Genomic DNA, 27,997 nt, shown 5'->3' with positions numbered 1-27,997 from the left:
TGTAAACCAGTGTAATGCTGTATCAGTGTGTCGTCCTCAGTAACAGTCTGTGTAGTAAACCAGTGTAATGCTGTATCAGTGTGTCGTCCTCAGTAACAGTCTGTGTAGTAAACCAGTGTAATGCTGTATCAGTGTGTCGTCCTCAGTAACAGTCTGTGTAGTAAACCAGTGTAATGCTGTATCAGTGTGTCGTCCTCAGTAACAGTCTGTGTTGTAAACCAGTGTAATGCTGTATCAGTGTGTCGTCCTCAGTAACAGTCTGTGTAGTAAACCAGTGTAATGTTGTATCAGTGTGTCGTCCACAGTGACAGTCTCTGTATTGAGTTGTGCTTTCATGTGAAATGTAGCCATTCTGCAAACTGTTAATAAATACTTCAATCAATCAATCAATCAATCAACTAAAACAATCACAGTTAAGTTCACACTTTTTTGTTTTATCGTGACAATGTGGTGCAAATTTTTGAATATATATTATTTCGCAGTGGACGTTTTAACTTGTATTTTGGCTTCTGTGGGGTCCCGGAAACAACATATTTTGAGATTTGGGGGGTCGGCGGCCAAATACAGATAATTATGGCGGTCCTTGACCTGAAATTGTTTGAGAATCACTGACATAGAAACATATGTTTTTCATAAAACAGATTTTAGAAGACATTTAGAAGACTCAGAAGACTCATGTAGGTCTAAAAACGGGTTAACTCTGGCTGGTTTTGCGGACGCTCAGTTTGCTCCGGGTCTTGTCGCTACATCGCTCCAGGATCAGGTCGGTGCCGGGCCGCGGAGGGACGGTTGGAGTGGAGCTCTTCAGACTGGGAGGGACGGTTGGAGTGGAGCTCTTCAGACTGGGAGGGGCGGTCGGAGTGGAGCTCTTCAGACTGGGAGGGACGTCGGAGTGGAGCTCTTCAGACTGCCGCCGCGCTGCTGCTCCGATGGAACGTAGCTGGCGCCGGGCCGCGGAGGGACGGTCGGAGTGGAGCTCTTCACACTGCTCCGGGGCTGCTCTGGATCGTCCTCTGTAGGAGGAAATTCAGTAAACGCTGGCGTTGAATTCAGCACAATAAATGGTTCCATCTGCACACTCTCAAAGTTATTGGAGTCGGTGATCTAAAACGAGAGGGGTGTTCTTGGTCCTTTTCAATCCTGCAGGTTTGAAAAGGGCAGAAGAAACTAAAACTAACACTAAAACTAATGAAAACTAAACTAAAACTAAGCGTTTTCACAGACTTAAACTAACTGAATTAGAGAGAGAAAAAAAGTCAAAACCAACTATAAAACAAAACTATAATTCAAACTTGTAAGGTTGCTGCAGACCTTCGTGGGTGCTGATCTCCTGCAGAGGTGAGTCCAGCGTGAGGCCGGTGGACATCCTCCTCATCTGGACATAGACCTGACTCCTCCTACGGTAGTCGGCCTGAGACAACCTCCTGCCCGACCGCATGTGGATGCTCTGCACGTTCCTTATGCTGGACCTGAGAGACACAACGTTAATTAAATACTGATTAAAATGTCCTCTCCTCTCCTGCTTATAAACATTATACACCACATATTATAACCACAGACAGACGAAGATATGAGAAGATTCAAGACATTTGTATTTGTCACTGACTTATCTCATCATAATTTTTTCGACCGCTGTCGAAATTCAAGTATCTTACAATGCATGAAGTCACAATGCGAACTTTGATGAGGCAGCATGTTTTAAAAACAAGTTTTGTTTTTTCATTTCCTGAAAAGTACATCATTATTTTGGACAATGTTGGTTTCTGTCCGACAGTAGAGATAAACACATTTGGTACAGAGTACAGGAGGAGGTGTACGTGCTTTTAGATTAAGTATTTGGTACAGAGTACAGGAGGAGGTTACGTGGTACAGAGTACAGGAGGAGGTGTACGTGGTACAGAATACAGGAGGAGGTGTACGTGGTACAGAGTACAGGAGGAGGTGTACGTGGTACAGAGTACAGGAGGAGGTGTACGTGGTACAGAGTACAGGAGGAGGTGTACGTGGTACAGAGTACAGGAGGAGGTTACGTGGTACAGAGTGCAGGAGGAGGTGTACGTGGTACAGAGTACAGGAGGAGGTGTACGTGGTACAGAGTACAGGAGGAGGTGTACGTGGTACAGAGTACAGGAGGAGGTGTACGTGGTACAGAGTACAGGAGGAGGTGTACGTGGTACAGAGTACAGGAGGAGGTTACGTGGTACAGAGTACAGGAGGAGGTGTACGTGGTACAGAGTACAGGAGGAGGTGTACGTGGTACAGAGTACAGGAGGAGGTGTACGTTTAGATGAAGTATTTTCTATGGTACGGTGTGGTACTTTACCGTCGGGGCGGGGGCGTGTTCTTCTGGGGGGCGATGGGGTTTGGCTCCGCCTTCTGGCCGGCTTTACGCAGAAACATTGAGGGAAAATGTCCCGTGTCCTCTCCTCGCCTGTTTGAGAAATTACAAAATATATTAAAAAACCTTCCCTTTTTTCCCCTTAGCTTTTAACCACACTTTGATCTGTTGGATGTCTGTGATGTTGCACTTTTGTTGTTCTTCATGGACTTGCATACTCTATTGTTGATGACGTTTTCTGTTCTCACTCTGTACAGCACTGTACAATTGACCAGTCAACTGGTCAATTGTCGTAAATATGCTTTATAAATAAAGTTTGATTTGATTTGAATCTACAAGCTTGGCTGTTTTCACAATATTTGTCAAGTGGAACTGAGTCGAACTACATGCCTCGACTCCTAACTTCAAAGTCCTTGTCAGGGTGCATGCTGGAACGGATGTATCCGCACCAAGGCCTATCTTTTTTACCTAAATTTAACACAATCAATGGCCAATAAAGGGCCCTATAGGAGCCCATGTTCAGGGCCTCAAATCCAGTTTCACCGAAGGGCCCCTGAGAGCCAATTGGGGGCCATGCAGTTCAAATGTGATTATTTTCGGGGGGGTCACTGCACTGACAAGTTGGAGAACATACTTGACGTACGTGATGGAAAACACATCATGTGGTGGAAGGCTATATCTTTCTGTCTGTCGGAATCCCTGCGTGCGTGCGTGCGTGCATGCGTGCGTGCGTGTGTGCGTGCGTGCGTGCGTGCGTGCATTACGTACCGGACCACCCACCACCCGTCCAGCAGCTGGTGGATCACCTCCACAGATTCTCCTGAATCCAGAGAGATCTCATCTTCATTCTGAGCTTCATACGTCCTGGTGCTGACGTACTGCTCCCCTAGAGAGTACAGAAGGACAGGGGTGGGCAACTTTGACGATGGAGAGAGCCGCTATGTTTCCACACTCACTCCAGAGGGGCCACATCGCATATTACTGTCGTAGCAAAAAAATAGCCGATCTACTATTTTTAGATATTTTTTGCTATAATTTGAATTTAAATCCTGATTTATGTTTTGCTATTTTTGAATTGGAATCCTGAAAATGAACATTTGTTTGAGTGGTGCAACCACTCTCTTACGGAGCTATGTGTGTGGGTAGCTGGCTGGCTGGGTGCCTGGCTGGGTATGAGCACGAAAACAGCATGGTTGTTTTTCACCACCTGTGCGCAGCCTAACGCACACACAAACACACACGCACGTATTAACTGTGATGCTTTCGGGTGTGCCAGTACAGTACAGTGACAGTACAGTACAGGGGTACAGTAGAGGGACCGCCACACGGTAACTCATTTCTCAACCGTTTCGGACGCAGGGCGGCACGCCCTTAGAGTATATATATGAATAGAGACGGCACCCGGAGGAAACCCTGAGGTGCAATGGACATAGTGACCGAATGTGGTATTGCAGCGTGGGCCAAACACATGAACGCGCTGGTCCGTTGACTATCATTGCGCACGTTCATGATGACACGTGAACGCGGTTTCAGTGCAATGGCAGCGCGTTCATGTGTTTGGCCCAATCAATCCCATAATGCACTCTGTTCCTACAAGGAAGGAGGAGTGAAATCGCCTCATGCGCTGTGGATGGGAGGAGAACTCGGATGACGTCTCTATTCATATATACTCTAAGGGCACCCCCCCCCTCACAGTACTCACTAAAGGACTGTGACGCTCTATAGAGTACACAACATACATACTCACAGTACTCACTAAAGCCAAATTCCAACACCCAAAATCTCGGCCATGCACTCACTCACTCACACTCGGTCAGGGACGTGCAGAGAGTGCTGTAAGAGGGCACTTTTGGACAAAAATAGCGAAAATAGCAGATCTACAAGCTCGACGCGTTGAGAGCTGGTAGATCAGCTATTAACACTGAGCCAGCATTAGGCCAGATTCCAATACTGGGGATTGGAATACGCCAGTATTGGAATTTGGCTCCGAGGCCTTGTTTACCTGTGACATCATCACTGTTTGCCTGTGGCTGTGACATCATCACTGTTTGCCTGTGGCTGTGACATCATCACTGTTTGCATGTGGCTGTGACATCATCAGTGTTTACCTGCGTAGTTGGGTTCTGGTTCTTCGGACTCTTCGGGTCCCTCTAGTGGTTCCAGGTAGGAGGCGGGAACCCAGCCTCTCCTGCTGCCCAGCAGACAGAACCACCACCCTGAAACACACACACACACACACACACACACACACACACACACACACACACACACACACACACACACACACACACACTTTTTAAATCTCGCTCTACACACTGTGTGTGCGTGTGCGTGCGTGCGTGCGTGCGTGCGTGCGTGCGTGCATGCGTGCGTGCGTGCGCGTGCGTGCGTGTGTGTGCGTGCGTACCATTAGAGCTCTTCTCCACTATGTCCACCATGTCTCCAGTGTGCAGCTCCATCTCGTTGTTGGTGCTGGTGGTGAAGTCGGCCACAACCCTGTACGTCTCCAGCAGGATGGGCCCGGAGATCTCTGCAACGCAAACCCCAAATTAACCACCACACCAACCTGTAGGTCTCCAAATTAACCACCACACCACCCTGTAGGTCTCCAAATTAACCACCACACAACCCTGTAGGTCTCCAAATTAACCACCACACCACCCTGTAGGTCTCCAAATTAACAACCACACCACCCTGTAGGTCTCCAAATTAACCACCACACCACCCTGTAGGTCTCCAAATTAACCACCACACCACCCTGTAGGTCTCCAAATTAACCTCCACACAACCCTGTAGGTCTCCAAATTAACCTCCACACAACCCTGTAGGTCTCCAAATTAACCACCACACAACCCTGTAGGTCTCCAAATTAACCACCACACAACCCTGTAGGTCTCCAAATTAACCACCACACAACCCTGTAGGTCTCCAAATTAACCACCACACAACCCTGTAGGTCTCCAAATTAACCAAAATAATTTGTATGTAGATTTCTGTAGATTTATGCACTTGCATACTCTAGGAATAGATTAGATTTATTTCGATTTCTGTAGATTTCTGTAGATTTCCATCTTACACAAACATTGAATTCCCATTGACAATGAATGGAGAATGTATGTCATATGTGTCTGAGCAAAGATAAGAGCGCCCCTCACTTCACACGGGTGTGATTTTCCCCCCACTAATGAACGCCCCTCTGCGCCATACCTTGTCACAAAACATGTTGTCAATCTACAAGCTCACAACTCCACTCACATTGTTCCATTTCATGTATGAATTTATCTATTTATTAGCAAATGTTATTTTTTGGTGATTTCACAGGTTTGTATACAACGTAATTTAAATGTTTTATTAACCCATTTTGACCTGAGGACGATTCTACAAATGCCTTCTAAATTCTGGAAACTTCTAAAGTTTCTAAGTTTCTAAATGAGTGGTTGAATAATGAATAATTTCATGTCAAGGACCCCCCAAAAATATATGTAATTGGCCGCCGACCCCCATGTGAAAATATGTTGTTCCAGGGACCCCCCCCTGGAGCAAAGATTTGAGTTAAAAACGTTTGCTCTGAAAGAATATATATTCAAAGATTTGCACCACATTTTCGGGATAAAAAAAAAATAGCAGACATACAAGCTCGTAGCGCGGCGCTATGAGCTTGTAGATCTGCTGATTATATTAGTATGCTGATTATATTAGTATATATAAGTATAACATAATGCTTAAAACACCAAACACCAAAAGAAAAAAAACAATATAAATGTAAAGTCTCACCGGATACACCTGTGGTGGTGTCACTGGAAGGGACAAAGTTCTCACTCTGTTTGCCACTGAAAGATGAAAGGAACATGTAATGATCAAAGCGTTATCAACCATACAATGAAAATATAATGTTTAATAATGAATCTGTCACAAACATGTTATTGACAACATGGCCATTGCACATGTTCACATTACAGGAGCACTAAGTGTGGAACCAAGTCATCAGGGCTTCTAGTGAATCATGACCATATGTTATTTCTGTGTTGCTGTCCTTTGTGTGTGTGTGTGTGTGTGTGTGTGTGTGTGTGTGTGTGTGTGTGTGTGTGTGTGTGTGTGTGTGTGTGTGTGTGTGTGTGTGTGTGTGTGTGTGTGTGTGTGTGGGGGCAACGGTGGCCGAACGGTTTGCGGAGCGGTCTTGTTATCGGAAGGTCGCCAGTTCGAATCCCCGGACCGGCACGTTAAAATTACCACCGCTGAAGTGCCCTTGAGCAAGGCATTGAACCCCTACCATGAAATGTTCTATGAGCAGGGTCTGGCTGTAAACAAGCATCTCGAGCTTAGTCCATTCACCCTGGGTAAACAAAGAACTTTGCTTTGCTTTGCTTTGTGTGTGTGTGTGTGTGTGTGTGTGTGTGTGTGTGTGTGTGTGTGTGTGTGTGTGTGTGTGTGTGTGTGTGTGTGTGTGTGTGTGTGTGTGTGTGTGTGTGTGTGTGTGTGTGTGTGAAGAGGAGTGACTGATAGAGGAAATGTGATCTGGAAACTATGGTCCCCACCTTGAGGTGTTGTACACTCCACTGCAATGTATTTTATCTCAAATAAATCCTACAGCCATAGGATTGTAACCATGTGTGGCCTGTGTCTGAATTGGGAACTGGGTAGGACTGAGTCCATTCTGATGTTGAGACCCAAGGTTCCCCCTAGACTGCGTTGTAAAACAATTATACAACATCTGATTCTGTGTCAAATTAGACAGACAGACAGACAGACAGACAGACAGACAGACAGACAGACAGACAGACAGACAGACAGACAGATGTACTAACTTCGGAGCAGGAGGGTTTTCGTCTGCGGGTCGGACAGTGAAGAAGGTTGTTACCAAACTGGACCTGGAGATAATGACACACATCATCGGTATTAGCGTGCATGCATGCATGCGTGCGTGCGTGCGTGCGTGCGTGCGTGCGTGCGTACCTGGAGATGTGCGTCGGCAGGGTAATCAGAGTACTGCAGTACTCAGACAGAGTACTCAGTCTGGTCTCTGTTGACTTCTCACTGTCACCCAATAACCACCTGGGAGCTGAGAGCAGATTGATTGATTGATTGATTGATTGATCTCTCTTCTATTCTTTCTTCCTATTCCCCCTCTACTCCCCCCCCCCCCTCTCCCCCGACACGGTCGAGGCAGATGGCCGCCCACCCTAGAGTCAGGTTCTGCCTGACGTTTCTTCCTAAAGGGGAGTTTTTCGTTACCATTGTCGCAATATTGCTGCTCTGGGTGGATCTTTGTTGGTTGTAAAGTGTCTTGAGACAACTTGTTGTGATTTGACACTTTAATAAAATTGAATTGAATTGAATTGAATTGAATTGAATTGAATTGAATTGAATTGAATTGAATTGAATTGAATTGAATTGAATTGAATTGAATTGAATTGAATTGAATTGAATTGATAATAATAACACGATTTACAATGAGGGTTAAAAGGATTACCCCAGGACAGTCCAACCACGCAAGCGAAGCGGACAAACTAAGGACAGTCATTTCATTATTCGTAGGTAGCCTCTAGATTATGCAAGTCCCCAAATAAACCATGCATAAAGTTGTGTCTGTCCGTCCGTCCGTCCGCCCGTCCGTCCGCCCGCCCTGAAATAGGCTACGATCCCCCATTTAATGGCATTTCTATCTCTGGGACCCCCAATGTATATTGTAAAATCAAAGGACCCCCGAAAAATATATGTAATTGGCCGCCGACCCCCATGTGAAAATATGTTGTTCCAGGGACCCCCCCCCCCCTATTTTTTTTAGCTATTTTTCAATAGCTAAAGTATAACATAATGCTTAAAACACCAAAAACAAGAAAAAAACATTTAATGTCATTTCTATCTCTGGGACCCCCAACGTATATTGTAAAATCAAAGTTAATTTAACTCAGAGAGTGTACAGATGGAACCAAATGGACCCAAACTCTCATTTAGCTGGGGACCCCCTGGAACTCCCTCAGGGACCCCCTGGAACTCCCTCAGGGACCCCCTGGAACTCCCTCAGGGATCCCCGGGGTCCCACTTTGGGAACCACTGACGTATAACCACTGACGTAATCCATGAGTGTGACTATATACGCCATCAACAGGAAGTGCCTGAGTGTGTACTATAGTGTCAGTTGTGTCCAAGTCAGTGTTGTGTAAAAAATACACACACACACACACACACACACACACACACACACACACACACACACACACACACACACACACACACACACACACACACACACACACACACACACACACAGAAGTAACATTTGAACCACATGCTTGTACAATCGCCACCAGCTGCTTCCTGCAATGTAATCACACTGTGGACAGTATAAAGACCTATTCATTCATAGTGCCGTGTTCGGTGATACGGTTAACCCATTCTGGACGGGAACCCGTTTTATACATTATGTTATACTTTAGCTATTGAAAAATAGCATATAGGTTGTAGGTTGTGACCACCGGAAACTATAGGCCTATAGAGCGTCGCAGTCCCGCCCCCTACCAGGGCCCAGGAAATGATTCTCCGTTCATTTTCCTCATAGACATTTCAAAAAAGTATTTATTTAAAGACGTTTACGCCGCGGACAAAGCCAACTCTTGTCGTGACAAATCATGACAACAAACACAATTTTTTGGGCCGAACAAATAATTAGAAAGAAGAAAAATACGGCAGGTTACAACACTTTTTTGGTTGTTTTTCTTCTTTGTAATTATTTGTTTGGTCCAAAATATTGTGTTTGTTGTCATGAGTTGTCACGACTCGAGTTGGCTTTGTCCGCGGCGTAACCGTCTTTAAATAAATACCTTTTGAAATGTCGATGGGAAAAATGCATTGGGAATCATTTCCTGGGCCTGGCGTCGTCATGAAAGGGGGCGGGACTGCGACGCTCTATATTTATCTCTGCTGTCGGGAGGAAACCTCATAACTCCAAAATGAAAAATATAAATTTTTCAGGAAATACAGAAAACCTAATATTTTTAAAACAATCAATACAGCAATACAGCCTCATCAAAGTTGGTGTTGTATATTGTAACTTTATATATTGTCAATTACTTCCATGAGAGGGGGAGAGGTGGTGGAGTTAGTTGACATTTTGAGGGTCCAATGGAGTTAAGAGGTTTTGTACACTTTGTTTTACTACTTTCCATTGGTTCAATATTTTCAAAACAACACGCTGTGTGTGTTGTTTCAAAATAGCACAGTTTAATAGCACAGATTTATGCAAAAAAAATAAAATAAAAAAAACTCAAAAATGGAGTTATGAGGTTTCCTCCTGACAGTAACGTAACATGCTGTCACTCACACCGCGGTGGTCACCGTTCACAGTACAACACATCTCTCTGTTTTTTACTGTGTGTGTGTGTGTGTGTGTGCGTGTGCGTGCGTGCGTGCGTGCGTGCGTGCGTGCGTGCGTGCGTGCGTGCGTGTCATAACCCCTGTTGCATTATAGCCCTGCTATCTATTTGTTGTGTGAACTGGAGCAGTAATCTTCAACCATTTTCATTTCAAAGCAACCCTACAGTCCCCACATGTTACACACACAGATTTCATGTCTTTTCTAAATAGTATTTTATCCCACGATTTTGCAACCCAGTTTTTTCATCCAGTGCCAATTATCTAGCGTAGAATATTTGATTAAAATGCGGGTAAAGTGTTTTATGGAGTCAAACTGTTAATGAGTACATTTCCTAACCGAATCGTTCAGTTCCCTAAAGCAGTGGTTCCCAAACTTTTCCGTGTCAAGGACCCCCAAATCAACATTTATTAGGCCACGGACCCCCCATTTGAAAACATATGCCAGTGACCCCGATAAGGGAGGATTTTTACGGCTCTATAGTGATTCCGAAACACATTAATTGCATGGACCCCCTAGTTGCACACGCATTATGCTACGGACCCCCGATTTAATGGCATTTCTATCTCTGGTACCCCAATTTATATTGTAAAACCACTGTTAATTTAACTCCGAGAGACTCTCTGAGTTACAGACCCATAAGGGTCCATTTGGTTCCTAACGCTGACGAAGGCCACACAGGCCGAAACACGTTCGTTATCAACGTCAGAGGTAAATAAAGTCATATCAAAAGGACATACAATGAGTGCTGGCATTTTCTTCATTTCCATTTGGTTCCTAACTATCTGTAATTGAGCTAGGTACCCCCTGGAACTCCCTCAAGTACTATAGGGGTCCCCGGACCCCACTTTGGGGTCCGGGGACTGCCCTAAAGGATTCCAACCCTGTACACACAGCAACGGGTTTGTCTCACCTGGAAGGTTAGGAATGATTCTGTCTTTCCTCTCGATCAGCCCAGACTCGATGGGGAACATTTCCTTTAGGTGTTTCTGTAACACACACACACGCACGTACACGTACACGCACACGCACATGCACACACACATATCTCTTGTCCACTAGTCCCTTCCTAACATTTTACTCTAGTTTGTATTTGTTGACGAAATTGTCAATACATTTAGTCATATAGTTTTAGTCATCACAGCTTAGTTTTCATTTAGTTTCCGTTTAGTTTTCGCCAGTGAAAAAAGGTAGTCGAACATTTTTCGTCTTAGTTTTAGTCGACGAAATCAACAGTGCAGTACAGTGTGGCGGTGTGTGTCCAGGACACGTTGTCCTCTCACTGTTGTTTTTGTCTGTTTTCACCGTTTGGTTTTGGTAGACGGGGGCGTCTACACCAAAACAAAACAGTTGAACAATTGAATATGTCTATATTTTTTTTAGTGATGCACCGAATATTCGTCCGCAGAAAATATTCGGCAGAAAATATTCGGCAGAAAATATTCGGCAGAAAATGGCTAAAACAAAAGCTCATAGGGCGACACCGAGTGCCGCGCTATGAGCTCGTAGATCTGCAAATTTTGAGGAATCGTGAAAACGTGGCGCAAATCTTTGAATATATATTCTTTCAGAGCGATTTCAACTCAAATCTTTGCCTCTGGGGGGGGGGGGGGGGGGGGGGGAACTGACATTTGTAGAATCGTCCTCAGGTCTAAATGCTTTAAAACACCAAAAGGGGTTCCTGTCCAGAATGGGCTAAACACCAAAAGGGGTTCCTGTCCAGAATGGGAGAATGGGTCTAAATGCTTTAAAACACCAAAAGGGGTTCCTGTCCAGAATGGGCTAAACACCAAAAGGGGTTCCTGTCCAGAATGGGCTAAACACCAAAAGGGGTTCCTGTCCAGAATGGGCTAAACACCAAAAGGGGTTCCTGTCCAGAATGGGAGAATGGGTCTAAATGCTTTAAAACACCAAAAGGGGTTCCTGTCCAGAATGGGCTAAACACCAAAAGGGGTTCCTGTCCAGAATGGGCTAAACACCAAAAGGGGTTCCTGTCCAGAATGGGCTAAACTAAAAGGGGTTCCTGTCCGGAATGGGCTAAACTAAAAGGGGTTCCTGTCCAGAATGGGCTAAACTAAAAGGGGTTCCTGTCCAGAATGGGCTAAACACCAAAAGGGGTTCCTGTCCAGAATGGGCTAAACTAAAAGGGGTTCCTGTCCAGAATGGGCTAAACACCAAAAGGGGTTCCTGTCCGGAATGGGCTAAACTAAAAGGGGTTCCTGTCCAGAATGGGCTAAACACCAAAAGGGGTTCCTGTCCGGAATGGGCTAAACTAAAAGGGGTTCCTGTCCAGAATGGGCTAAACACCAAAAGGGGTTCCTGTCCAGAATGGGCTAAACTAAAAGGGGTTCCTGTCCAGAATGGGCTAAACACCAAAAGGGGTTCCTGTCCAGAATGGGCTAAACTAAAAGGGGTTCCTGTCCAGAATGGGCTAAACTAAAAGGGGTTCCTGTCCAGAATGGGCTAAACTAAAAGGGGTTCCTGTCCAGAATGGGCTAAACTAAAAGGGGTTCCTGTCCAGAATGGGCTAAACTAAAAGGGGTTCCTGTCCAGAATGGGCTAAACTAAAAGGGGTTCCTGTCCAGAATGGGCTAAACTAAAAGGGGTTCCTGTCCAGAATGGGCTAAACTTACGTGAAATGTGTGAATCTCAGGATAGCTCCTATAGGTCAGCTTTTCCGTCTGGTCGCTCCACTTCACCATCAGCAGATACACCTGGCGGAACATTACTCTATTATTATAATGAATTGCATTTTTATAGCGCTTTTCCAAGTGCTCAAAGCGCTTTACAATGGTTCATTCATTCATACATTGGGAGCTGAAGCGGCGAACAGTCGACGTCAGCGTCCTCACTTCCCACATTCACACACCAAGGTGGCGAGCTCACACCGAACGACTCTTTGGAGGCAATGTAGGGTTCAACTTCAGTGTCTTGCCCAAGGACACTTCGACATGTGGACAGGAGGAGCCGGGATTCGAACCGCCGACCCAGGGATCATTGGACGACCTGCTCTACCTCCTGAGCCACAGCCGCCCTAAATTATTATTATTATTAGTAACGTAATTCAATAATTACAACTTCAGTGCAGTAGTGTTGTAAATTACACCATCAGCCGATACACCTGGCGAAAACTCATTCTGGCTGTGCATGGGACCCCTGGCCTCAAGGACCACCAGGGGTCCCTCCCTGGACCCCGGACCTCAAGGACCACCAGGGGTCCCTCCCTGGACCCCGGACCTCAAGGACCCCCGGGGGTCCCTGGACCCCTGGCCTCAAGGACCCCCGGGGTCCCTGGAGCTTGTAGATCGGCTATATTCAGCATTGTGAGCTTGTATAGATCGAACATTTTCACACTATTGTCGCTATTTTTGCTTGTAGATCGGCTATTTTCATACTATTGTCGCTATTTTTGCTTGTACATCGCTTGTAGATCGGCTATTTTCATACTATTGTCGCTATTTTCGCTTGTAGATCGCTTGTAGATCGGCTATTTTCGAATGGCCGAAATGGTTACTGTGTGTCTTGTAATGATAATCCAAATCCACAAAGTAACTAGTAAAACGTTTTCAAATCATTCTCATCATCAGAATTTTTCGACCGCGGTCGAGGTAATTCATTTCACAGACACGCCAGAATAATAATGTCAAATAATTAGACGTGAGTACACGTGAAAGTTATTTGGAAATACCCAAATAAAGTACAAATACCTCAAAATTTTACTTAAGGTACAGTAAGAAAATGTACTTACTTAATTTAATTTCCACCACAAAAAATAAATAAACAGACAGACAGACAGACAGACAGACAGAATGTGTACATACATAATGTTGACTGGGGACCAGCCGCTTCTCGAAGCCCAGCAGTTCCACGTGCACCACATGTACGTCCTCCATTCTGACTGATACTACAATACTTGTTAATAGTAGCAGTACTATAGTAGTAGTAATAGTAGTAGTAGTAGTAGTAGTAGTAGTAGTAGTAGTAATAGGCCTAATTGTACGGTCCAGTAAGCTGTAGTTGTTCGCAGGTGCAGGTTGACTGAGTGGAAAGGGGAAGCAGCTAGAGGCTTATACCGTGTGCGTGCGTGTGTGCGTGTGTGCGTGTGTGTGTGTGCGTGTGTGTGTGTATGTGTGTGTGTGTGTGTGTGTGTGTGTGTGTGTGTGCGTGTGTGTGTGTGTGTGTATGTGTATGTGTATGTGTGTGTGTGTGTGTGTGTGTGTGCGTGTGTGCGTGTGTGCGTGTGTGTGTGTGTGTGTGCGTGTGTGCGTGTGTGTGTGTGTGTAACACAGGGACTTTCGGCATACCGTTTGCGTCACCAGAAAGAGGAACCAGACCGGTGTAGAAATCCCAGCATCAACACCTACCAGCTAGGGGTGGAAGGTAACTCCTATATAGGGGGCCAAAAAGTGGCCTAAAATTGTTCTTGATATTTCTGGCCTAAAGTGATAGCCATTATTTAGGACACATTTTCTTAACTGGTTCAATTACTGGTTCAATTAATAAGTATGTGCACTGTGGGTAAAATGGTAAATGGTGCATTTATATAGCGCCTTTATCCAAGGCGCTTTACATAGATTGTGCATTATATTCACCCATTCACACACACATTCATACACCGATTGCGGCGGAAGCCATGCAAGGTACCAACCAGCACATCAGGAGCAATTTGGGGTTCAGTGTCTTGCCCAAGGACACTTCGACATGTATACAGGAGGAGCCGGGATTCGAACCGCCGACCCATGGATCATTGGACGACCTGCTCTATACCTCCTGAGCCACAGCCGCCCTGTGGGTGGACCACATGTGTGCTATTGACTGATGCAGATGGACTCCAGGGGTATCGGGTATACCCAACAAGCCTATGGCTTCTCCCTAGCTCTTTTTCGGATTTGGACAGGACGCGGACACTCAAAAACAAACCAAAAAACAAAAAAAAGTATATATACTGTATATATGTATGTAAAATGAAAGTGATGTTGCCTGTATGTCCAACATTCTGAAAGTAAAGCAAACTGAACTGAACTTAACTGAATCATATGTGACTAAATTTGACTGAGGGACTGCCATTGGATTTTTTTGAATTTTCGTTTTGTCATGTCATATGAAAGCAGGGAATCATAGCTTCAAATTGACATATTGGTTGTTCAGTTTGGCCCACGAGTTTTGGAGATATGCCTTATAGAGTAATGTCTTGCAGAAAACAGCGAGTTGAGAAAACAGGCTTGAAAGGTTCACTTCTGTGGTCTCTAACATTACACCTAGCTGCATGTTTGGGCATTTATTTCATATTTACATGTCGATTTCATCTCTGACACTTATTCCAGACATGCTCTAGTATGTGAAGAGTCTGCCTGTGCTATAAACTCATTTTGAAAAAGAAAAAGAAAACAAAAAAGCTGGAATTTGCGCGATGGAGGTCTCTCAGTCAAATCTGGTCACATATAGTCTTGCGAGCCAGACTGTTTCCTTCCCACACAAAGTGTTCAAAATGCTTCCTCCTCCATGCAGTCTGGAGCAACAGAGGAGCTCAGAGGAATGCTTCCTCCATGCAGTCTGGAGCAACAGACCCCATGCAGTCTGGAGCAACAGAGGAGCTCAGAGGAATGCTTCCCCCATGCAGTCTGGAGCAACAGAGGAGCTCAGAGGAATGCTTCCCCCATGCAGTCTGGAGCAACAGAGGAGCTCAGAGGAATGCTTCCTCCATGCAGTCTGGAGCAACAGACCCCATGCAGTCTGGAGCAACAGAGGAGCTCAGAGGAATGCTTCCCCCATGCAGTCTGGAGCAACAGAGGAGCTCAGAGGAATGCTTCCCCCATGCAGTCTGGAGCAACAGAGGAGCTCAGAGGAATGCTTCCCCCATGCAGTCTGGAGCAACAGAGGAGCTCAGAGGAAAGCAACGACACGCCTCCTCCCCACTTCAGTTGATAAACTGATGCTGGCATTCAAAGCAACCAGAGGTATGGCTCCCCCATATCTTGCAAGCATGATTGAACCCTACAAACCCTCCCGTGCACTCAGATCAGCCAATGCGGGGAAGCTGGAAGTACCCTCACTAAAAACGCCGGGACAACACTCCACACGTCCCAAACTCTTCTCCCTTCTGGCTCCAAAACTGTGGAATGCACTCCCCGTTGCAGTCAGAACTGCAGCATCACTCCCAATCTTCCGCCGTAGTCTGAAGACCCACCTTTTCAGACTCCATCATGGCCCATAGCACTTACCCTACCCCCTTAGATAGCACTTTTTAGACTTAGATAGCATTTAAATAGCATGTAAGACTTAAATAGCACTTAAATAGCATGTAATAGCATTACAGACTTATAGCATGTCATGTAGACAGCACAATAATTGCATTGTATGTAGTCATAGCACTTCATAGTATATATGTACAGCATAGTATAGCATATATGTATAGTTTATATGTACAGTGTCATTATATAGATATGTTCTAGCTACGTTCTTAGCTTACGCATGTTTCTTGATAAATGCTTTTTATATATGTGATGTATTCCCATGCTTTTTGTTCTTGCTTAATGTAAATCGCTCTGGATTAAGAGTGTCTGCTAAATGCCTAAATTGTAAATTGTAATTGTAATTGTAAACTGAAGTGTAGTGTACGGTCCAGCCTATAGTGGACAGGACAGTGCACTTCACTTCAGTTGATAAACTGAAGTGCACTGTCCTGTCCACTATAGGCTATGAGAACTGATTCTACAAAATGTCTTCTAAATCATGACAGTTTTCTGGAAAAAACCTGTTTCTATATCAGTGGTTTTCAAACTATTTCATGTCAAGAACCCCACAAAATATCTGTATTTGGCCGCTGACCCCCATCTGTTCCAGGGCCCCCCCCCCCCATCTAACTACTAATTTGCAAATAGTTTTTGTGGAGTACAAAGTACAATATTTTCATAAAGCATTGAAAACATTCAAACATACTCAAGTAGAGGTACCTCAAAACTGTAAGTATAGCAGTGGTTTTCAACCGGTGGTCCGGGGACCACCAGTGGGCTTTGATGGGGTTCCTGGTGGTCCCCATGCAGCTAAATGATGGAGAGTTGCTAACCAAATGGACCCTTTATAGAACGTAAAGTGAAACCAAATGGACCCTTTATAGACACTTTAACTCTTGAGCGTAAAGTGAAACCAAATGGACCCGATGAAATCTCATTAGAAAACATGTTTTTCAACGAGACTGTCCTGACGTACCGCGAGCGTGCAGCCACGTCGTCCACCCCTCCTATTGGCTCACAGAGTCTCTATTTGAGCGAGGTTTCACAGCCCAAACACTTACTTTTTTTATATATATTTTGTTTTAATCCCACAATTTTGTAACCCATTTTTCACCCCTGTGTCAATTATCTAATGTGATCCTGGGCTCTACACACCCTCCGCCAACCTTGTCCCCATATATGGGGAACATGGGGAGAGCAACAGACTTGAACTCATGCTTCCTTCATGCCTGAGTGTCCAAGTTGCTCCTTTACACCTGACAGGGGGGAGTTTCCCTGGTTGGACGTAGCGCATGGACCGTGGAAGGAACACGTTATTCCAACCAGTTCCTTTCCCCTCCATCAGGCGCCCCGGCTGGCCAGGGGGAGACAATTTAGAGACCAGAATTACGGCATGTTTTTTGTGAGGGCACCTACCCTAGGGGACACGGGGAGAACATGTGAGGGTACCTACCCTAGGGGACATGGGGAGAACATCCACATGGGGAGAACTCCACACAGAAAGGCCCTTTCGCCAACCCCGGGTATGGGCACTGATGACGGGGAGGAGGAAACACGCCGCCATAGCGCCCCTAGGGTAGGTACCCTCACATGTTCTCCCCGTGTCCCCTAGGGTAGGTGCCCTCACAAAAAACATGCCGTAATTCTGGTCTCTAAATTGTCTCCCCCTGGCCAGCCGGGGCGCCTGATGGAGGGGAAAGGAACTGGTTGGAATAACGTGTTCCTTCCACGGTCCACGCGCTACGTCCACGGGCGACTGTGGCTCAAGAGGTAGAGCAGGTCGTCCAATGATCCATGGGTCGGCGGTTCGAATCCCGGCTCCTCCTGTCTACATGTCGAAGTGTCCTTGGGCAAGACACTGAACCCCAAATTGCTCCCGATGTGCTGGTTGGTACCTTGCATGGCTTCTGCCGCAATCGGTGTATGAATGTGTGTGTGAATGGGTGAATGTAATGCACAATCTATGTAAAGCGCCTTGGATAAAGGCGCTATATAAATGCACCATTTACCATAGCGCCCCCAGCGGGAATCGAACCCAGGACCTTCTAGCTGTGAGGCAACAGCACTACCAACTGTGCCACCGTGCCCCTATACGGCCCAAACACTTTAATTGGTTGAGATCTATACGCTACTATGTATTGGTTATTTGATTGGTTCAGGCTATCACAGTTTTTTTGCACAATTTCGCCATTGGAACACTCGCTCCTTGCCTGTGTAGATGAGGTATGATGACAGTTATGGACGTTTTTAGTTTTTTCGTGAAAATAAATAAATAAAATCGATTCAGGATCATGAAAATTCCCAAGTTTGACACTTCACAACATGCTACTTAAAGAAGAATGAAATGTTGTACATTTTGCCTTCATATACTGTAGGTTGTTAATGGTATACATATACTGTAGGTTGTTAATGTTACCCCGACCTACCCCAACCATATACTGTAGGTTGTTAATGGTACCCCGACCTACCCCAACCATATACTGTAGGTTGTTAATGGTACCCCAACCTACCCCAACCATATACTGTAGGTTGTTAATGGTACCCCAACCTACCCCAACCATATACTGTAGGTTGTTAATGTTACCCCGACCTACCCCAACCATATACTGTAGGTTGTTAATGGTACCCCGACCTACCCCAACCATATACTGTAGGTTGTTAATGGTACCCCATGGTTAATGGTACCATATACTGTAGGTTGTTAATGGTACCCCGACCTACCCCAACCATATACTGTAGGTTGTTAATGGTACCCCATGGTTAATGGTACCATATACTGTAGGTTGTTAATGTTACCCCGACCTACCCCAACCATATACTGTAGGTTGTTAATGGTACCCCGACCTACCCCAACCATATACTGTAGGTTGTTAATGGTACCCCATGGTTAATGGTACCATATACTGTAGGTTGTTAATGTTACCCCGACCTACCCCAACCATATACTGTAGGTTGTTAATGGTACCCCATGGTTAATGGTACCATATACTGTAGGTTGTTAATGTTACCCCAACCTACCCCAACCATATACTGTAGGTTGTTAATGGTACCCCGACCTACCCCAACCATATACTGTAGGTTGTTAATGGTACCCCATGGTTAATGGTACCATATACTGTAGGTTGTTAATGTTACCCCGACCTACCCCAACCATATACTGTAGGTTGTTAATGGTACCCCATGGTTAATGGTACCATATACTGTAGGTTGTTAATGTTACCCCGACCTACCCAAACCATATACTGTAGGTTGTTAATGGTACCCCATGGTTAATGGTACCATATACTGTAGGTTGTTAATGGTACCCCATGGTTAATGGTACCATATACTGTAGGTTGTTAATGGTACCCCATGGTTAATGGTACCATATACTGTAGGTTGTTAATGGTACCCCGACCTTCATATACTGTAGGTTGTTAATGGTACCCCAACCTTCATATACTGTAGGTTGTTAATGGTACCCCAACCTTCATATACTGTAGGTTGTTAATGGTACCCCAACCTTCATATACTGTAGGTTGTTAATGGTACCCCAACCTTCATATACTGTAGGTTGTTAATGGTACCCCAACCTACCCCAACCATATACTGTAGGTTGTTAATGGTACCCCAACCTACCCCAACCATATACTGTAGGTTGTTAATGGTACCCCAACCTACCCCAACCATATACTGTAGGTTGTTAATGGTACCCCGACCTACCCCAACCATATACTGTAGGTTGTTAATGGTACCCCGACCTTCAGCCACTGTCACAGATTCCTCTAGGCCAGGCCTGTTGAACCCATTTTGGGGTGAGGGCCGCATTGGTCAAAAGGTCACTTGATGTGGGCCAGAACCAGTTGCGGACCCGCGCTCATTCACTCATACAGCATTGTTCAGTCTGTTTTCTCAGTCACTGCTATAACTACAGTATTATATATATATATATATATATATATATATATATATATATATATATATATATATATATATATGGAAGACTACTATTAACAAACAATGCAATAAGGGGCCCCAATAAAACATATGAAAGAACAATTCAATTTGAAGTGAGGATATTAACTGTCTGGTAACATTATGCAGACCTACTTTCAGCAATCAAACTCAAACTCAGAGAATTGAATTAACTCAGTTTAGTCTTTTTATTGAATTTCACAGAATAATGAAATATCTAGGTCTAGTCTAGGCCCAAGGAAACTGAATCTCAGTCTTTGTGAGATGAGATGTGTTACTACTTTAGTAAGACATTGGTGAAGAATATTTTGGTAAGGAATTCATTCTCGGATTTGACTAATATCCCCTGACTAAATACAGGTTAGTGAAGGGTCCTGGACATTACTATGTTTCAAAGTGAGGCTCTGCTAAGTACTCAACACAATACTTTAGTCAAAATATCGATACCGGTAGGCCTACTCCTGTTGAAACATTACTCAACTACAAATCAATGTTTTTCAGTCTAATTTGAGTATTCAAAAGTACATTTATTTTTCATATCAAACATTTTGAACATGAGAATAGTCAATATTATTGTTTTTCTTTAAATGGCTCGATGAATTGAATAAACATGCAGGACCTTGATGGAAACCAGCCCTGAGGGCTTATTTGGGTTATCCTATTACATTTCTCTCCAAACTTGGCACAGACGTGGTCCAGGGGTCTGCCATGACAATAATCACACTATAAAAAGACAATGCACACATTATGGGCTGCACTACATTCAGGGCTGGATCATTTGAAGGCTGTCAACTTCCAGCCTCCCTGCGTTGGCTGATCTGAGTGTGTGGGAGGGTTTGTAGGGTTCCATCAGACTTAATATGGTATACGTAAGATATGGGGGTGCCATGCCTTTGGTTGCTTTGAATGCCAGCATCAGAGTTGTATATTCTGTGCGGGCAGCGACCGGGAGCCATTGGCTCCCGGTCGCTGCCCGCACAGAATATAAAACTCTGATGCTGGCTGAGAGTTTTGGCTGGTGAAGACCAGGCGAGCTGCAGCATTTTGGATAAATTGGAGAGGCTTAAGTGTGCATGCCAGTAGGCCATGTAAGGACTAAGGAGAGAGTTACAATAGTCAAGTTTTGACAAGACTGTTGTCTGGATAAGGAGCTGGGCTGACTCCTGGGTGAGGAACGGTTTAATTCGCTGAATGTTATAGAGTGTAAACCTACAGGATCGAGTGACGGCTGTAATGTGTGCTTTGAACGCAGATAAAGTTACAAAGTCAAGTCAAGTACCACAATACTACATTAGGTGACATAATTAATTAAAACAACTTCAACTTGTACCTGAACTTTAAGTTTATTGCCTCATCACAGGTATAGAATGTTTAAACTTGTTATCCAACGGTTGTCAATTACAAATATAGTCACAAGAAAATTAGATAGAAACACAGGAAATGTCAAATAATGGGACAAATAAGAATTATGTTTGAAAAATAAATAATAAGGCAGAATATATGTCTATTAATTTGTACCAGTAAGAGAATGATTGTAGTAATACATATATATGTATTACTATGATTATTCATAGTAATACATACATGAAGTGATAAAGCCTCTACGTGTTGCTATAAGACTGACAGGGTTACAGGGCTCAGCACTCGTTCAACATAATAGTAACAATTTCATAAATCGGACACCTAGGTTACATCAGGTCCCATTATTTATTTTAATTTTCTCATTTGAATATAATTTATTTTTGGTAGCGCAATCTGCGGGATAAGTCCCAACAACTGTACGATGCTTGTATCTGTATAAGTCAGAAACAATACAACCTCTAGAATCAATTCATCCCATTCATTTGGTAACCATCATTGCATATTGCTCCACTGTCTCAGTCTCCATGCTGGAAGTTATCTTAATAGCAGGTGGGAAGATATTCCAAGCGTCAGGTCCAGGAATAAGACTCTACCATTTAACATGAAGTGGGGGGTTGTTTAAAGTCATCAAACAACCCAACCAGTAGCATTCAGCAGCCAGATCTCTGAATTCCTTTGGGAACGTCACCCTCTCCCTCTCTTGGTATTCCTGGAGCGGAACCTTCATGAGACAATGTGAACAATTACATATTGACAAACTAGGATATTGAATGATTCTAGATTAAACAATCTAATCTAAATCTAAACAATCTAAATTTCATTCAGTGATTCATAAAACCACAACCCACCCTAAACGCAAGCATGTTCCAATATACTGTTCTCTCTCTAGTCCTGAATAGTCTCTATAGAGCGTCGCAGTCCCGCCCCCTTGAGAGACCCGGAAAATAAATCCCCGTTCATTTTCCTCATAGACTTTTTACGCCACGGACAAAGCCAACTCTTGTCGTGACAAATCATGACAATAAACACAATGTTTTGGGCCAAACAAAGAATTAGAAAGTAGAAAAAAAACGGCAGGTTACAACACTTTTTTTTGTTGATTTCTTCTTTGTAATTATTTGTTTGGTATTGTGATATTGTGTTTGTTGTCATGATTTGTCATGACTAGAGTTGGCTTCGTACGACGCTTAAAATGTCTTTAAATAAATACTTTTTGAAATGTCTATGGGAAAAATGCATTGGGATTCATTTCCTGGGCCTGGCGTCGTCATGAAAGGGGGCGGGACTGCGACGCTAGTCTATAGAGTCCATACCTAAGCTTCATGTACAGTAAAGTATGCTATACTTTTGTAGTGCACAGAACTTTGATGTACATCAACCACCATACCTCAGCGACATGTTCTTTCCTGCTGTGGTATACAGCCATTTGTAGGTTTTGGACAGCCATTGTTGTGTACACTGCCACCTGTGTGTAAAGAAAGGTATAACATTAACAATGCTGCACAAGCAACAGATTAAATGTGGATTTAGTTTTTGTAATCATGTCATCATACCTCCTTGGGTGGCGGTGACGTGCTGTGCTCGTCCAATTTAAACATTTTCTCTAATTCCTGCTTCTCTTTATCCATGTCGTTTCTTGAAGCCTCAAACATTCCCTACATGATGATAAAAGCATTGGGTGTTTAATTAGAGGATGCATGGATTTAGTAAATGAAGCTAAGAACTGAATAAGGAGACTGATAAAAGCATTGGGTGTTAGAGGATGCATGGATTTAGTAAATGAAGCTAAGAACTGAATAAGGAGACTGCAGGGTGTTAGAGGATGCATGGATTTAGTCAATGAAGCTAAGAACTGAATAAGGAGACTGCAGGGTGTTAGAGGATGCATGGATTTAGTCAATGAATCTAAGAACTGAATAAGGAGACTGCAGGGTGTTAGAGGATGCATGGATTTAGTCAATGAAGCTAAGAACTGAATAAGGAGACTGCAGGGTGTTAGAGGATGCATGGATTTAGTCAATGAAGCTAAGAACTGAATAAGGAGACTGCAGGGTGTTAGAGGATGCATGGATTTAGTCAATGAAGCTAAGAACTGAATAAGGAGACTGCAGGGTGTTACACGATGCATGGATTTAGTAAATTAAGCTAAGAACTGAATAAGGAGACTGCAGGGTGTTAGAGGATGCATGGATTTAGTCAATGAAGCTAAGAACTGAATAAGGAGACTGCAGGGTGTTAGAGGATGCATGGATTTAGTAAATGAAGCTAAGAACTGAATAAGGAGACTGCAGGGTGTTAGAGGATGCATGGATTTAGTAAATGAAGCTAAGAACTGAATAAGGAGACTGCAGGGTGTTAGAGGATGCATGGATTTAGTCAATGAAGCTAAGAACTGAATAAGGAGACTGCAGGGTGTTAGAGGATGCATGGATTTAGTCAATGAAGCTAAGAACTGAATAAGGAGACTGCAGGGTGTTAGAGGATGCATGGATTTAGTCAATGAAGCTAAGAACTGAATAAGGAGACTGCAGGGTGTTAGAGGATGCATGGATTTAGTCAATGAAGCTAAGAACTGAATAAGGAGACTGCAGGGTGTTAGAGGATGCATGGATTTAGTCAATGAAGCTAAGAACTGAATAAGGAGACTGCAGGGTGTTAGAGGATGCATGGATTTAGTCAATGAAGCTAAGAACTGAATAAGGAGACTGCAGGGTGTTAGAGGATGCATGGATTTAGTCAATGAAGCTAAGAACTGAATAAGGAGACTGCAGGGTGTTAGAGGATGCATGGATTTAGTCAATGAAGCTAAGAACTGAATAAGGAGACTGCAGGGTGTTAGAGGATGCATGGATTTAGTCAATGAAGCTAAGAACTGAATAAGGAGACTGCAGGGTGTTAGAGGATGCATGGATTTAGTCAATGAAGCTAAGAACTGAATAAGGAGACTGCAGGGTGTTAGAGGATGCATGGATTTAGTCAATGAAGCTAAGAACTGAATAAGGAGACTGCAGGGTGTTAGAGGATGCATGGATTTAGTCAATGAAGCTAAGAACTGAATAAGGAGACTGCAGGGTGTTAGAGGATGCATGGATTTAGTCAATGAAGCTAAGAACTGAATAAGGAGACTGCAGGGTGTTAGAGGATGCATGGATTTAGTCAATGAAGCTAAGAACTGAATAAGGAGACTGCAGGGTGTTAGAGGATGCATGGATTTAGTCAATGAAGCTAAGAACTGAATAAGGAGACTGCAGGGTGTTAGAGGATGCATGGATTTAGTAAATGAAGCTAAGAACTGAATAAGGAGACTGCAGGACATGAATCAGTATCAGTACAACGTTCAGTCATCACATGTATACATACCCGAATCAATTCATATGCCTCCTTTTTGTCAGTCCACTTGTTGTAGAATTGTGCATACATGGTCTCCAGTCGTGTCTCGCTGACAGAACTGTCCATGCTCTCACAATCTCCTCCCATTCTTAATAGGTTGAAAAATAAAATATTTTCACGTTGTATTATAACAAGTTTTTCGTTTGTAGTTGCTTTCGTACATTATTCCTGTTGTATTCTAAATCATTTCACATACCTGTCTTTGAATGAGTTAAATAGTTTCTGACGTTCATCCAATGCAGTTCTGAGGGAGGAAAATGTATTTTAATATGTGAAAACGCTTAACTACTTGATCAAACATTTCATGAATTATTGCATTTTCATTTGTTGTGTATTTTATGTTCAAGCTGATCTGATAGCATTATTTTTAATTCAGACAATAATTAGGCCGCAATTAAAATAGATGACAACAAATCAATTTCACATCTTGAATTCCAAGTGTACTTACTTATTACAATGTAATATAGAGTAACATATTACTAGTAAAACAAGATTATTTACCTAGCCTGCTTTATTTTCTCCTCGTAATGTTGCTCCATCTCAGCCATACTGTAATACAAACATATTGGTAATCATTATAAATATAAAACACTTCAGACCAGAAATAATCAATTCTTACAATTAATACTGTATAATGTTAACAAAATATATACACTATATTTACAAAATACTGATTCTGAGCTCACCTTTGTTTAGGTCCCCGCATATTCTCTTCACACCTGCCACAGCTGCCATCAGCCGACACGTTCTATTTATCCAAACAGACAAAGAACAGAATAGTGACAAAAGGAGTTAAATATGACCGTAGAGTACTGTATTTCTATTCAAACAAGAGGGCTAAGTACAGCGTTATCAACATTTTAATGGGAATTGCATTAATCTCGTCCGTCCTTCCTTACCTTGATACATCTTTGGTCACATTACTTTTAACTAACCTAAACATTAATGAAATAACCAGTGCTTACCATGTTGTTGTTGTTGTTGTTGTGTTGTCCTGACATGTTTTGCCTCAGATCTGATTAGCGTCGATCACTTAAAGCTGGTCTGTGTCCTGCACCAATGTAGGCTACACTGTAGGTGATCTTAGACGCCTATAGGGACGGGCTATATAATCCACTGATGCCCCGCCCCCTGCGTGTTATTGGCTCCCACAACTACAGTACAAACTTCATTGGTTAGGTGGTCTCATGGGACGGCTGTAATTGCTGAAGCCACGCCCATGCACAAACTCACAACGGTGGACCCATGGGTGCTGCAAGTGCATCACCATTCAGCCTGGCTCCTGGCAGAATCTTAAAATACACACCTCAAGGATTAAGAAAAACAAGGTGGTGTAATAAAATCCACAATATTGGTTGAGCCCTCTTTCCATAGAGACTCATTGTCATGTTCGTGGTGCCCCCTATTACATGGACAGAAGTGAAAGATGCTTCTGGAGGAGCACTTATAATATTATTGGAATCAATTTAAGCCCATATGCACTGTATAGTCTTATAAAGTTCAGTTTGAGTATGACAGCATGTTCATGGTTTATGGTATTTTTTGTAAGAAGTCGGAGACAGAATTGTGTGATGGCAGTTACAAGCAAACGAGTATCAAGACTCAAGACTGCTTGACATTTTACTCTTTGTATCAAGTTATCAAATCAAATTTCTGCAACAAACAGTACTATTTAGCAAAATGGCTTTTGGCTCTTCGTTGTTAATAATATGTTTAAAATGTGGGGTAGATCAGATGCATGCATTTGTGCGTCTTTGTCATATTCAGTAAAACAGATCGCTCCCAAAAAACTTTGGAGGCCAAAATCACGATTTCCCCATTATACAGTGGTTAATATATTCACCTCTTTAAACCCAGGACGCATCAGTGTCACCTTAGCTTTTCACCACTTTAACCTTTGTTTTAAACTTCAGCTGTTGAAAAATAGCAACATCTACAAGCGCATAGCTATGAGCTCGTAGCTATGAGCTATGTGCAAATATTTGAATATATATTCTTTCACAGCAAACATTTTAACTCATATCTTTGCTTCTGGGCATTCCCTGGAACAACACATTTACAGATGCGGGTCGGTGGCCAATTACATATCATTTTGGGGGTCCTTGACATGAAATAGTTTGAGAAGCACTGAAATAGGTTTTTCAGCAAACTGTCATGATTTAGAAGACATTTGTAGAATCTGTTGTCAGGTCTTAATGGATGAATACATATTCACCTCTTTTAACTATTGCATAATCTGGGCCTATCTGTGTCTTTTCAGGACGATTGACAGCCTTCAAATGATCCAGCCCTGAGTGTCGTTATGGGCATTTGAAGTGTTAAACACTAACGTAGTGCAGCCCATAATGTGTGCATTGTCTTTTTATAGTGTGATTATTGTCATGGCAGACCCCTGGACCACGTCTGTGCCAAGTTTGGAGAGAAATGTAAAATAATACGTATAGTACACACACACATACAGCCAGGCTTGGGCGTTTCTTCATTTTAGGGGCAAGTCCACGTGGCCTTTGGTGTTGTCCATTGTTTGAGGGCACATAGCCCAAAAACCAGGGTGGGAAGGCCATCAATTATAACTAGATATTGGTCTATTGAAATAATGATGGTAAAACGTGTGATTAACTCAGATAAGAAGCTGATGAGACAGTTACCATTGTCTGAGAACAGTGTTTAACCTTTAGAAGTTTAGATCAATACATAAGTCTCATGACAGACAGAGCACCTGGTGTGACTTTGTTTTTGATTGATTGAATACTTTATTAACAGGCACGGTGGAACAAAAGAATGCTAATAGGATAACCCAAATAAGCCCTCAGGGCTTGTTTCCATCAAGGTCCTGTGTATTCAATTCATCGAGCCATTTAAAGACAAACAATAATAGACTATTCTCATCTTCGCAATTTTTGATATGAGATATAAATGTACTCTTGAATACTTTAAGCGTTTTTTTTAAAGCGTCTACTTCAAATTTGACTGAGCAACATTCATTTGTAGTTGAGTAATGTTTCAACAGGAGTAGGCCTATCTATATGTTGACTAAAGTATTGGGTTAGTAGAGTCTCACTTTGAAACATTGGCTACTTATAGTAATTTCTAGGACCTTCACTAAGCTGAATTTAGTCAGGGTGTACATTCAGGGTCTGTTTCGTACGTGCTTTATTGTTGAATTGAATGTAGGTGATTTATAATTCGTCTCTCCTAAAAAAAACAAAAAGGGACGCCACAATGTAAGCATGACAAGCACATGTATGTGTATACTGTAAATCAATGTTCCTTAATAAATAAACAATTGGGGAAAATTTGGTTTCCTATGTTTGGAATGTTTTTTATTTTATTTGTTTTTTTAACGTT

General features: G+C 43.2%; 2 protein-coding genes across 2 annotated transcripts; both read right to left on the bottom strand.

The window, feature by feature from the left end:
• Window positions 1–694: 694 nt before the first annotated feature.
• On the bottom strand, window positions 695–13,603 carry ncf1 (neutrophil cytosolic factor 1; the record flags this gene model as incomplete). Its single annotated transcript, XM_079508980.1, has 11 exons — window positions 695–1,013; window positions 1,293–1,469; window positions 2,324–2,431; window positions 3,107–3,224; window positions 4,447–4,554; window positions 4,746–4,868; window positions 6,113–6,168; window positions 7,292–7,397; window positions 10,624–10,699; window positions 12,344–12,424; window positions 13,532–13,603. The coding sequence occupies 11 exons, from the start codon at window positions 13,601–13,603 to the stop codon at window positions 695–697; spliced, it is 1,344 nt and encodes a 447-aa protein (XP_079365106.1).
• An 8,238-nt stretch (window positions 13,604–21,841) lies between these two features.
• Window positions 21,842–25,665, bottom strand: LOC306927618 (uncharacterized protein). Its single transcript, XM_079507419.1, has 8 exons — window positions 25,615–25,665; window positions 25,336–25,397; window positions 25,151–25,198; window positions 24,846–24,893; window positions 24,620–24,737; window positions 22,813–22,914; window positions 22,647–22,724; window positions 21,842–21,980 (listed from the first exon to the last, which is right to left on the bottom strand). Exons 1-8 carry the CDS (start codon window positions 25,648–25,650, stop codon window positions 21,849–21,851), a joined length of 624 nt encoding a protein of 207 aa, XP_079363545.1. The 5' UTR covers window positions 25,651–25,665; the 3' UTR covers window positions 21,842–21,848.
• Window positions 25,666–27,997: the final 2,332 nt, after the last annotated feature.

Source organism: Electrona antarctica, assembly GCF_951216825.1.
Source record: "Electrona antarctica genome assembly, chromosome: 8".
Taxonomy (NCBI): Eukaryota; Metazoa; Chordata; class Actinopteri; order Myctophiformes; family Myctophidae; genus Electrona; species Electrona antarctica.
Note: the sequence above shows the minus strand (reverse complement) of the source record. Positions and strands in the feature narration are given on the sequence as shown.

What these genes read in the sequence shown, in the direction of transcription:
- LOC306927618 (XM_079507419.1), bottom strand. Translation starts at nt 25,650, where the DNA reads ATGTCAGGACAACACAACAACAACAACAACAACATG. An exon ending in AGGCATATGAATTGATTCGG is followed by an intron (nt 22,915 to 24,619) that starts GTATGTATACAT and finishes ATCATCATGTAG; the next exon opens with GGAATGTTTGAGGCTTCAAG. An exon ending in GGAAAGAACATGTCGCTGAG is followed by an intron (nt 21,981 to 22,646) that starts GTATGGTGGTTG and finishes TGTCTCATGAAG; the next exon opens with GTTCCGCTCCAGGAATACCA.